Raw genomic sequence first — 13,610 nt, 5'->3', positions numbered from 1 at the left:
TCCTTTGACAATAATTGTTAAAATCTTAAGCTAAAAAAAAAAAAATCTTTAAATTTTTTTTTTTTTTTATTATTATTATTTTTAAATGACATTAAATAATGCATGTGATTTAACACATGAAATATATGGTGAATATCTTACATTTAAACATTAATTATTATTTATATATTTATATTAATATTTGTATCATATTAATTATATTAATATTAATATTATTAATTAAGTGTGATATACAGTCCGGTTCATATTTTTTAACATTGAAACAATTTGGATGTTTTTAATTTGGATGTTTTTAAGATGTGAATGAAGTGTAGACTGTCAGGTTTAATTTGAACAGCTTTAACTGGAATTTTTTTTTTTTAGTATTACTGCCATTTTCCCCCGGAAGTATTGCAGCAATTATTATAATCTCAAAATTAACTGGAACAGCTTAATTATAAATACAATACATTTAAACAGTCATAAATTCCTGTATCTGTGATATCTATGAACACAGCATCCATGTTTGACATATGTGAGATGGTTTGGATCATGATTTTTTTTTTTCTTTCTTTCTCCATACTCTTCCTAAAAGTCTGATTTTAAGTCTGATTTTAAGAAATTTTGTGAAATAATCTTTGCTACATTTATATATTTTTGATGACACGTCTTAATTTGTAGACTTTGACTATATGTGTGCATGCTTAAGAGTGTTCTACCAGGCATTTTGGTTTTGCTGAGCTTGCCAGTGCTTTCATTTTAAGAATGCACCAAATTGTTGACTTGGAAACTCCCAAAGTTTCTGCTGTATTTCATGCTGAATCCATTTTCTTTTGAACCTTTGAAAGTGGAAATATTATGTAAAAAAAATTTAATTCCTAAACAATTACTGAAATAATTTACTTAAAATTAAAGTTGACATTTAAATTTTAATTACATTTTGGTTGGGTAGAGAAACAAAATTGTCATCCAAATACAAAGAGTGTCTATATAAGATGCATTAAAGTTGTCATGTGGTAATATATAGATGGCATACATTGTGGTAATGTAATTATGTTTAAGGTTTATTAAGTCGTTGAATTGCACAAGCCTAAGCTGTATAATTCTATTGATCACATACACACATCTTTTCAGGTTCACTACATTTAACCATTTAACTTTGTTCAGGTGGACTTTGTGCGTTGTGTGACGGCTGCTGACCAACTCAGAGAGGAAGACCAGTTAGCTCTGGAGACCTTGCTAGCCAATTTACCTCAGTCCCATGCAGCTAAGAGCAACAGTTTGGATCTCACACCGCAGCTCTCCCCAGCTACTACACCTGCCAACAGGAAGAATAGACTACCCCTAGGTATTTTTACTATACAAGATTTATTTATTTTTTGACAAACAGATTATAGTTACAATGAATGCCGTAAATGTATTAATTTTTGTTGTCGACTACTCTGCAGGTGGAATGTTTATTTGACAATGTCACTTGCATTTCAAAATATCACTGTCTAATTCGATTACAAGTTTCTTAATGATCTTCTGAATCTTTAGTCTGTTCATGTTGAGCCATCCTCAGCTGTCCCCAATTGAAATAAGCTCCATTCACAGATACGACATCAGGATGAATCAGGCAGGTCTTGAAAGAAGAAGGGAACAGAATCACTGGTACTTTAGGAGCGAGCGAGTGAAATAAAAGGGGACAACAGGGAGCAATAAGGAGAGAAAGATGATAGATGATTTGGTGCCCTTGTTGTTAGATAATAATAATAAAGACACTGTGCAGTGTGATCAAGTAGGATGCAATACTAGGTATGACAGCACTATAAGGGACAGCCAGAACATAACACAGCCACATCACTTTCATGAGTGTGAGGGGATGATGGCATCCAAACATAACAGTTCACAAAAACACTATAACCATGATCCCTCCAGATCTGCTCATTTATCTAAAAATAACCTTTTCACAAAATGCATGACTAAACAAATGTTTTTAACCTAGACTTAAACACGAAGTGTGCGTAACAAACACTAATTGGAAGGCTGTTCTGAAACTGTGGGGCTTTGTAAGAGAAAGCTCTCCCCCCTGCTGTAGATTTCGGTATTTTAAGGTTCTAGGAAATAGTCTGCACCTTTTGATTGAAGTTGGCATGGTGGATAATAATAGACCAAAAGTTTATTCAGGTGCGGCTTTTTTTTTTTTTTTTTTTAAATAAACGTGAGATTTGATTGTAAGACAAGGGTTATGGGGTCATATTTTCTGGTTCTCATAGAGACTCCTACTGCTGCATCCAGACAGAAAGGCATTTAGATGCCCAACCTAGAGGAACAGCCATGTAATTTTGTAACATCATATTTCTTATTTTAACAATATTCCTGATTAAAGCAAAGCAAGGAATATCTAGATGAGCTTAAAAAAAAGACTGGAGTCATTAATTACATCAAGGGCTTTTATTAATTTAAATAATGAAACTGACAGGCCATCCAGAAATTAGAAAGTTGAAGCAAATTGTAATCATAAATCTTGCTTCTACCTGCACGTGGTCCTAAAAGGTCCTTCACACATTCCTTTACAATGTTATTAAGCTGGTGCCTCTCATCTAGTCTTCCTGAAACATATAAGTATGTATCATCAACATATATTTATATTTTGCATTGTTCAAAGTAGCTACATTTAGCTTTGACAGCTTGGCAAGGTCGTCTCTAATCAATGTCACAGCTATGCCTTGTCAAGAGATAATTTGCCATTTCCTGCCTTTCTAATGTGCTTTAGACCATCAGTTGTCTTGTGTAGAGAAAAGAGTCTTATTAGGGTTATTGCAACTACTGTACAAATCCATAATATAGAAAGAAACACTCAGTTAAGTAAATGAAGGTCAGTCTAGGGTCAGAATGGTAAATGTATCACCAATGAATAAAGTATCCCCAAGTGCTGTCTCCAAAACCATAAAAAAACTATGATGAACAGGCTTTCATGAAGACCATTCCAGAAAAGGAAGACATTTGCTGTAGAGATTTTTTAGAATTACCAGCCAATAAATACTTTTTAGTATGTGGTAGACATATTTCATCATCCACTGTTCAGAGGAGGTTGTGTGAGTCTTCATCATCTAATTGCAGCCAAAAAAATTACTTTGGAAGAACAACATGCAGAAGAGACTTGCTTGGGCCAAGCAACCTGAGTAGGTGTGGAGATTTGGAGGTGCTTTGCTGGTAATACTGTTGATTTAGTCAAAATGAAGGCCACACTTAACCAGCAAGGCTGCCACAGTATTTTGCAGCGACATGACAGCCAATCTGGTTTGCACTTAGTGAAAACAGATACAGTCTCGATATTGTGGTCCACGAGTGACTACTCATGCAGCTAGCAGACTTTAGCCTACTTGTCTGCTTCCTGGGTTTAGCTCTAGATTGTCAGCAGTTAACTAGGCCTGTTATGAATAAAGGGACTCATCAGCACACATTCAGATTGTCTTATTGCTGTGATTGTCTTGAACTCTGCAACATAGGAAATGGGGCTTGTAGTGTGGCTGCCTCCGAACTCTTAATCTCTCTCTGTCCCTCCGCCTCCCTTTCGTCGAACCCATCTTTTCTTTCTAGTTTTTGTACGTACCAAGTAAGATGTTTGCATTTTGTCCTCTACACTGTGCCCTCTACAACTTAGTTTGCTAATTGTGCTGTATATAAATGTGCTGTTTTTTTTATCATAGTGTATTATTGCATGTTGAATTTTTTTATTATTATTATTATTAGTTAATAAAAGGTAGATGTAGTCTTTGGGTATGTTATGCTGCCTGCTTCAATCTTGATTAATCTTGAAAGACACCATTTGTACTCACATCTAGTCTGTCTCCAAACAGCAGGCTTAACCAGCTAGCCAACACATTACGCTTTGTGCATGCTAATGATTGAACCCCCTTTGCCATGGGAAAGAGCAAAGCCCCTGTAAAAACTTGCAACTGTGGGAAGTTATCAACGCTGTTGTCTATTAAACACACACTTAACATGTATCTTAACATAAATCTTGCAGTTCTCCGTGGTTCTTCTGTTGCTTTTTTTTAATCTGCACTAATATCTTTTCTATTACTTTTTATTTTATTTTTCCTCTTAACATTAAAGTTGACTAGCTAAGGAATTAATGTTTGTTAATAATGTTGAGAATGTTTGCTAGTTGGAGTATGCATTTTTTGCTGGTATGTAGTATTAATAAATAGCACCATCTACCGTCAGACATTAGAAATGCATTTATTTAAATCAACAACAAAGCAGGAATGAAACCTATTTTTACTGCTCTCTGGCTTCAGAGTACTTTCTTTTTAAAGAGTCAATCACTAAATTCATTAAAACTGCACAAAATAGTTAAACAAACCTGTAAACAAGTAAATGCTACTTCCAAATTGTCAACTGTGTTTGCATATTGCCAGTCTCTTGCACTATATTACATTAGTTTTTTTTTCCATTTGCTTTACCTTAAATTACTTGCTAATCTAACAAATCTTTAATCTAGTAATAGTGTTTCTGTAAAAATATGAATAAAACAGGATTAAGTTGGATTTTCTAAACCCTGCATCTTGTGTCCTGAACTGCCTCACTACAAGGTTGTAACATTTAATATAAATGTCAAACCAACATAGAGGTTTTAGTAACATAACATAGGCTTTAGTATGAACAAAATGTAAATAAATCTGTGTGAGTTTGAAGTTAAACTTAATCCTGTTATATATTTATTTTTTGCAAAAATATTAATGCTAGATATGTGAATCACACTATGATTAAATGGTGAACAAATTAGTAACCGCCAGCATACATATCAGTAGGTAATTAACTTAATACTTAATAAAACTTAATAATATATCTGCTTATAACCTTACAATTAATTTTGAATTACCTCCTTGTAATTTTTATTATGCCTCATTAAAGTTTGGTGTTAAAGTACCTTCCCCCTCTAACACTGAATACTGAACATGCACTGATATGTTCATTTGGCAGCAGCCACCCGGAGCCGCTCTCGCTCGAACATCACTCAGGATATTGAGTCGGATGCTAGCTACCAGGACCCGCAGCAGGAAGTCATGCCTGAGGAGGTGCTGGTGATTTCATTAGGAACTTCCTCTCAGACTATGCCTGGAATGATGCCTGAAAACGAGGTAACAAATTACATCCACATACATATCCTCTAATATTTGTTAATTTACTTAAATGGTTGGAGCAGTGCTTGTGGTGAATTGTGGTGAACTCTGTTTTCTTTAAAAAAAAAAAAAATTTTTTTTTTTCACAATTTGTGTGTGGGGGAGGCTTTATGTTTTTGAGCTGTTTATCTTTCAGTCTATTATTCTCGGGCTGAATGTATGTAGGATTTACGTAGACATATTTTGGCATTGGTTATATTTTGTAATTGTTCCAGACATTTCAAGGTCAAATGTTTTGAATAGTGAATAAGTGTTTCACTTTACCTTACTAATGTCTATATTTTTTGTACAGTTCTCCCTCTTTATCTTGGCTATCCTTCTGCCTTCCTCACACTCTCTCCGTTCCTTTTCTCTTTTATAGTTTTCATTTTTATTTTATTTATTTATTTTGTTTTTATTTTATTTTCATTGAAATATAAGTGAAACCAATGGTTGTAAAGATATGATAGGAACACCTACTGATGGCCACAGTATAATGACATTGGACCTTCTCAGCCGCTGCAGCAACAGATGCAACCCAGAAAAACTATCGGTATGGATTTTTGCCGATAGTTCCATCAATCAACTATTGGTGCTGATTAATCAGCAAAACCGATGTATCAGTCGCCCTCTATTCTAGTTTCTAATTTATGGCTCCACCCACACCCTTGTTACCATATATTTTCATCTTTTTATTACTGACAACATGCTTATTTAAAAACAATTGCAATTAGCAGTGCTTTTCAGTACAGACAAATAAGCAAGCTCAACAAAATATTGTCAAATTAGTTTACTTCACTTGACCCTAATGGCTGTCTTTCTGTCCAGGAACATTAAAAAAGGGAGTGACAGTAATCATGCAAGACATTTGCAAAACCAGTAAGATGAGGAATTTACCCAGTTAGTCTTTAAATGTGCCTCCTATATTATTAGCAGTTTTATCTTTGTCCGCTGTCTTCACCTTGTTGCAAACACCAAACTAATTTACTCAGTTAATTATGCGGATCTGATTGTCACCAAGTTAGGTGAGAGCATGTTATGATTTGTTTAGGTTCCTACATTTATTGGTATCTATGCAAAAATGCATACTATGATTTAAAAAAACGTGCTTATGGTTTACAAACGAAATTGTGAAAACACTTGATAATTGAGACTCTAAATTTGCTCTACATAGGTCTTTCACCATGTAATTGGTAACATCAAATGGAAATGGGTATTGAAAAGCATAGGGATTATACTGTTTTATTAATTGCAAATAGTTGATCTTTTGAATGTATTTTGCTTTAGGTGCTGAACTTGCAGCTTGCAGATGAAGCTCAAGGAGATACCCCAGCTGATGAGGCTAAACTGCATGGAAAACCTGATAAAACTCTTCGCTTCTCTCTATGCAGTGACAATCTGGAAGGAGTCTCGGAGGGTGTGTATTTTCATAATTAGCGGGAGATATTCGTTTCTCACTATTTAGTCATGCTAAAATTTACAAACGTATTGCGAGCATTTGCTTTGTGTGCTTGCTTTCGTTGCAGTGTAAGATCAGCTATGCAGTTGTCCAAAGGCTGATTTTAATTCCTTTGGTCCTAACCACAAAAAAGGTGTTTAGGAGTTTTTAAAGGTAAAAATGCTCTTGTCTTTACAGGGCCATCTAACCGCTCTAATTCTGTCTCATCTCTGGACATGGAAGCAGAATCTGTATCTGACTTAGGCCCAGGGACATCTGTCAGTAATGGTGTTGAAGCTCTGCAGCTACTGGAGCATGAACAAGGTTTGGGCATGATTGGATCAGTGGAATCCAGAAACAGGATGTTTTGTACAAAGAGATTTATGTGCAAAGTCTTAAGTTTTAAATATTTGAAAGGAGGTGAGGGTGTGAAGTAAGACTTAGGAGGCATGGTGATCTCTAGACTCTCATTTATCCAATCTGTATTATTTAACTTTCTTTTCGGCTTCTCCCGTTAGGGGTCGCCACAGCGGATCCTCCGCACGTTTGATTTGGCACATGTTTTACGCTGGATGCCCTTCCTAACGCAACCCTCCCCAATTTATCCGGGCTTGGGACCGGCACTAAGAGTGGCTGGGGATGGTTCCCTGACCGGGAATCGAACCCGGGTCGCAGCGGTGGGAGCGCAGCATCTTAACCACTAGACCACCAGGGGACCCCAATCTGTATTATTTAATGCACTTAAAAAAAAAAAAAAAAAAAAAAAAAAAAGCTCAGCAGTCTGTAATAAATAAACTTTAAATGATTAGGAACAAACTTTTAGGCACTAAACTTATATATACTTTTATAACCACTTTATCTCAGTCAAGTTGCTTTGAGACAATGTTCACTGTTAAAAGTATACAAATAAAAATTCATTAAATCGAATTGTGTTTGTGTGTTGCACAAGCAGCTCAGCCACTCTTTCTCTATTTATTGCAGTAGGAAAGCATAAAGAGCAGCAAATGAGTAGGCTGGCAGTAGTAAGACAGTTTGCCTGTCATTTCTTCCTCTACAGCTGACACTTGACCATGCCCCTCCCACCACTGTATGACTAAGGCTGGGGAGCTGTCAGGCCTACAGCTGACCCTCACCTCACTCGACAGGAGAAATAATTTACCACTACCTTCTGCACAACCCAGACTGTGTACCGCCTTGAACTTAAATGGTCAAAGTATCAGTTACTAAACTAGTAATGCACATCTTGGCATCCTTTATGTGGTGGAAGCCATCAGAAAAAAGAGTGATGGGGCACATTTGTAGGAAGTGTCAGAGGTTAAGGACTGCCCACAAGATGGTGAGACACTCCATCTTGATGGTGCTGTATACGGTTTCCTTTTTGATGGATGTACAGCATGGTGTAAATGCATATGCATTGTGCCAGCAAAGGATCCTGTTCATGAAAGGTTGAAAACAAGTCATGCAGCTGTATTCTGGATCAGTTGCTCAGAGGCGGACTGAACAAGTGACTGTGTATATAGAAATAGACAAATTTTTCAGATTTTCTAAAGGAGAAATCCACATTAAAATGAAGTCCAAAGTTTAAAAAAGGGGCAGATTGTCCTGGTTGTGAGTAGTGATTAAACAGTGCCTGATTATAATGGCCAGTTTGATCTAAGAATAAGTGAATGGAAATGGATAGGACTAAACCTAAATGTATCATTTCCCCCCAAAAAATTTAATGAGTGGCATCAGTGGGTATTTTTAAACATTCCCTTGCTTGCACCTAATCACACATTCGGTTGGTTGTCAGAGGTTTTAGTTTATAGATATCATGTGATGGATACTGACTCAGCAGGATAGGTGGTGGACTGCTTCTTATGCTGGTCTTGGAGTGCTTAAAGTTGTGTCTGGATTTTTAGTTGGGATTTCATTAGATCTTGTTGAATGAGGCTTCCATTGAAGCTGCAGAATCTTCATTCAGTTCTGGGTTTTGGCACCACTGTAGAAAACATGTAAGGGTGTAGAGGAAGACTCTGAAGACAAGCCATTGAAAAATTAAAATGGTCTGTTTTTTACTGAGTCTATGCTTTTCAGGGCACATCTAAAAAAAAAAAAAAAAGATCCCAAAGAATTGTTGGTGCAGACAAAAGAAGACATTGGGTATAAAAAAAAAAATAATAATTAGACCCATCAGAGAGAGCAGAAACTTTTGGATTAGCCAAATCAACAATTTGGTACACTCTTAAAAACAAGGCATGTAGTGAAAGGCTTAGCAGCACAAAACCTGGTACACTATGAAAGAGAACTAAAGTGCTTGATCACAGAACCTTTTCATGTGAAATGTATGGAAAAAGAAAGGAAGGGTTTAAGATCCACATCATCTTTCAGCAATAGTGGAGGCAGTGTTGTGACATTGGCATGTATGGCTACCAAGGGAACCGAGTCACTTGTTGCTACTGATGAAAGATTAATTCTGAAGTGCACATAGCTAAACTGCTCACATTCAGTACAAAACTGCATTGTCATGTTGCAGCCTAATACGACAATCATTTAAGTTGATTTTCTTTTCTCATGTATCTACAATCAGGACCCCAAATTGATAGTGAAAACACAATTCTTGAAATGTCTGTAAATTTAAATATCACATGTATGTAAGTATTCAAACTTTTTACTCAGTACTTAATTAAAGCTCTTTTGGGAGCAATTACAGCCTCTAATCTCTTTGGGTATGATGCAACCAGTTTTGCCCACCTGGATTGTAGGTTTTCTTGGATTTTCTTCATTGCAAATCCTCTCAACCTGTGTCATTTTGGATGGGGACCATCTGTGCCACTTTCAGGTATTTCCAGAGATGTTCAATAAGGTTTAAGTCAGTGTTCTGGTTGGGTCACTATAGGACATTCACAGAGTTGTCCCTAAGTCACTCCCGTGTTGTCTTGGCTGTGTGTTTGTTGGCATAGTTTCATCAGACCAGGGAATCACAGTCCAAGAGTCCATCAGTGTGCTTCCATGGGTCAGAGTGACCATCAGGTTCATGGTCACATCTCTTACTAAGGCGCTTCTATTCTGATTACTCAGTTTGGCCGGGCAACCAGCCCTTGGAAGAGTCCCGATTGCACCATACTTCTTTCATTTGAGATTTATGGAGGCGCCTGTGCTTTTGGGAATCTTCAGTGCAGCAGCAATATTTTTTTTTAGCTTTCTGCAGATCTGTGACTTGCAGCAGTCCTGTCTCTGAGCTCTGCAGGCAGTTGCTTTAACCTCATGGCTTAAGTTTTGCATATCTTTCGCAAAGATATGCGTTTTCAGCTGTGAGGCCTTTTATTAAGAAGTGTGCACCTTTCCAAATAATGTCCAATCAATAAACTTTTGGGCAGGTATGCAGCTGTATTGTCTACTAGTATGTTTGACATCCAACAATGGCTCATCCAAAATCAACTAGTTTTAAATCTCACAAAAACAGTTTCTATGTGCCTTTCCATTAAAAAACTCGATTTAAAAGGAAGATTTAATATTAATATACAAAATACAGAAATTAATCCAGTTACAGAATTCAAATATCTAGGATTGGTTTTAGATCCTCAACTAAAATTTGATAAGCACATAAAGAACATTTTAAAAACAATACAAAGTAATCTCAATTGTTTTAAATTAATTCGAAGTGTTATACCGCACCAGGCAGCCCTGCTGTACATGCATGCTATGATCTTTTCTCATATATCGTACTGCATGATAGCATGGGCTCAAGCCACTCCTACTGCAACCAAATGCATACGTTACAACAGAGCAATAAAAATTATGGACAAAAAACCAATTCGACACCATCACTGTACCATTTATAAGAAATATAATTTAATTAATTTTGAGAGTTTTAGCAATTTTTGCTTTCTTAAATTAATTTACAAGTGCAGTAATCATTTAGTACCTGATCCATTAAGTTCATTTATTGAGAGACAGGGCAGCATTTGAGTCACTAGGAGTTTAACAAATCATGATTTTAAAATCCCATACTGTAGGACCAGTTTTGGTCAGACTACCTTCTCTGTGAAGAGCTCCAAACTCTGGAACTCATTACCATCTGACATTAAGACTATACTGGACTTTAATGTGTTTAACCAGTTTTTTAGCCTGAAAGTAAAGACACACCCAAGGTGCACTCATTTTTAACTAGTAGGTAAGAGTTGTATATGATATATGTGTGTATGTAAACTTTACGGGTAAATCTCATGGGTAAATTTTATTGTGTATGACTAGGGACGGGAATTGTCCATATCATGTTATTTGTTTAAATTGAAGTAGTTTAGTATGTAAATTGTACTGTGTTTAGAGCCCAACCAGGGACAGGAGTTGAAAATTAGCATTTGCTATAAACCTTTTATGTAGCATTTCAGTGACAAGCTTGCTTTGACACTATGTATGTTGCATTGTCCCTGTCAAATAAATAAAATGAAATGAAAATCAATGTGCTGTTGCAAAGGGTATGAATACTTATGTAAATGTTATATATTAAGTTTTTATCCAGTATTCTGTTTTGACTTCGTTATTGTGGGGTACTGAGTGTAGATAATAAGGAAAAAATAGTTCAGAATAATTATTGTATCCGGCTGCTCTTACATAAAATTAGCATAATCACTTATGGCATAGCTGCTATGAACAGCAATCCCAAACTGTCTGTCAAAATTAATGCATTGTTCAAAAAGACTTGTCATTTCAGAAATTGTCAAGTTTATAGAATTATCACACGCTCTTTAAGACAAATGTACATTGAAGTGATTATTGCAAGGCTCAGGTAAATTTAAGTGTAATAAAACCTGTGGCAAACATGTGGCAGCAGTACAATGCAAAAATTATCCAGATGCTGGTCAGGAGCTTTTGTTACTGTTCACATCAAATATCAGAATGGGCAAAAGTGTTATCTTTTACTTTAACCATGACATAGTCATTGACACCATATGGATTGGTTTTACATATAAAAAAAAAATGACTTATTGGATGGGTTTTTTTTTTTTTTACACACAACAGTGTCTATAACTTGTACTTTAACTTTTTCTGTTAACTCCCCAGTCAGTGTCATGAGTGGAATCATGCAGGAACAAATTATTGCTTATTGTCATTAAAACTGATGGTTTTTTTTTTGTCCCAATTATTTTTTCATGTTTTGTGCTTTGTGTTTATTCTGTTAATCGTTTCTTAACTGAATTAATATATATGTACATTTTGTCTTTAGCCACAACACAAGATAATCTAGACGACAAACTCCGAAAGTTTGAGATTCGAGATATGATGGGTCTGACAGATGATCGGGATATCTCTGAGACAGTTAGTGAAACCTGGAGCACTGATGTTCTTGGTAGTGACTTTGATCCTAATATAGACGAAGACAGACTTCAGGAAATATCGGGTAAGGCATTTATTTGTTATTATCCAAAACATACAAAAAAACATTGCATACCTGTAGTTAAAGCTATCAGAATTCTGGGACTGACAGGCACCTGGGCAATGATGAACATGGAGCATATAGGCCATCAATAGGCATGTATCTTACTGTCTCCACTTTGTATTTGAATTAATAATTTAACTGGTAACTGGTAATCCAGGAAAAGAAAAAGACTAATAAAAATACAAGATCTTTATACAGTACAGTGCAAAGGTTTTGGGCACTTGTAAAAAAATGCTGTAAAGTAAGAATGCTTTAAAAATAGAATGTTGAGTTTATTTTGATCAATTAATAAAATGGAAAGTAAATGAGTAAATGCAGATACTCAACATCATCAAGTCTGTCTGGTATTACATGAAGGCACAGAAGGATTTGAGGCAGCCTACCTCCACTAAAATCTGTGGTTAGTTCTCCAAGGTGTTTGGAACGACCTACCTGCCGAGTTCCTTCACCGTGTGCAAGTGAACCTAGAAGAATTGCTGTTGTTTTGCAGACAAATGATGGTCACACCAAATATATATTTTCTTCTGATTATTTAATTTCTAGTTTGTTAATTTATGACAGCTTTTCACACTCTTGGCATTCTCTCAGTCAACCTCATGAGGTAGCCACCTGGAATGGTTTTCCAACAATCTTGAAGATTTCCCAGAGGTGCTGAGTGCTTGTTGGTTGCTTTTCCTTTACTCTCCAGTTAAACTCAACAAACTATCCTAACTATATTTAAATTGGGTGATTGTGGAAGTCACATTATCTGATACAGCACTCCATCACTCTCCTTCTTGCACAAATAGCTCTTACAGGACCTAGAGATGTGTGTGTTGTCATTGTCCTTTTGGAAAACAAATTATGGTCCCACTAAATGGGGAAACGGGTAAAATGGCGTGTCACTGCAAAATGCTGTGTTAGCCATGCTGGTTAAGTGTTTTCTCACTTTTGACTGCATCACCAACAGTGTAACCACTACCCCACCATCACACCTCCTCATCCATGCTTCACAGTGGGAACCACACATTCTGAACCATCCAATCACCTGCTGTATGTCTAACAAAGACATGGTGGTTAGAACCATAAATCTGGATTTGGACTCAACAGACCAAAGGACAGTTTTCCACTCCTCTACAGTCCATTTATTGTGTTACTTGGCCCAAGCTTCTGCTTGTTCTTTAGAAACAATTCGATCAAGAAGGCTTGACTCAGCAGTTTCCACTGAATAGTGGATGTTGAAGTATGTCTAGCACTTCCGCAAGTGCAACTTCCTAGGACGGTCCTTATAAGAGCCTGTCATCATAGTGTTTGATCATTTTGAAGACTGCACACCAAGATATTTCGGATAGACTGACCTTCACTTCATAAAGTAATAATGGATCTTTTTGCATTACTTGAGTGTTTCTTGCCATAACATTGATTTGTACAGTAGTACAGCCAATAATTGCCTTTCTTCTGCACAACACAACTGATGGTCTAAACCACATTACAAGGGCAAGAAATGTCCTAAATGTTACACACATGTGAAGTGAAAACCGTTCCAGGTGTCTACCTCATGAATCCGATAAGAAAATGCCATGGGTTTGCACAGCTGTGATCAAAGCTAAATGTAGCTACTTTGGACAATCTAAAATAT

At 36.2% G+C, this 13,610-nt stretch overlaps 1 protein-coding gene across 6 annotated transcripts in view; it reads left to right on the top strand.

Moving 5' to 3' along the window:
- The window catches only part of gapvd1 (GTPase activating protein and VPS9 domains 1), a 61,112-nt gene that overhangs the window by 22,427 nt on the left and 25,075 nt on the right, over window positions 1–13,610 (top strand). For 3 of the 6 annotated variants that reach the window (XR_014535690.1, XM_083554396.1, XM_083554394.1), the window contains exons 7-11: window positions 1,147–1,327; window positions 4,954–5,111; window positions 6,420–6,549; window positions 6,769–6,894; window positions 11,780–11,953. Coding sequence is in view for 4 of the 6 variants with exons in the window: in XM_083554396.1 (XP_083410522.1) it covers window positions 1,147–1,327; window positions 4,954–5,111; window positions 6,420–6,549; window positions 6,769–6,894; window positions 11,780–11,953 (769 nt within the window). In the remaining 2 variants the exon portion in view is untranslated. Of the gene's footprint in view, window positions 1–1,146; window positions 3,021–3,195; window positions 3,971–4,953; window positions 5,112–6,419; window positions 6,550–6,768; window positions 6,895–11,779; window positions 11,954–13,610 lie in introns of those variants that run through there. The other 3 variants (XM_083554397.1, XM_083554395.1, XR_014535691.1) reach the window with 2 other exon arrangements.

The sequence above is a fragment of the Silurus aristotelis genome (assembly GCF_946808225.1).
Source record: "Silurus aristotelis genome assembly, chromosome: 11".
Taxonomy (NCBI): Eukaryota; Metazoa; Chordata; class Actinopteri; order Siluriformes; family Siluridae; genus Silurus; species Silurus aristotelis.
The sequence above is the reverse complement of the archived record's forward strand: the minus strand, read 5'-3'. Positions and strand labels throughout refer to the sequence as shown.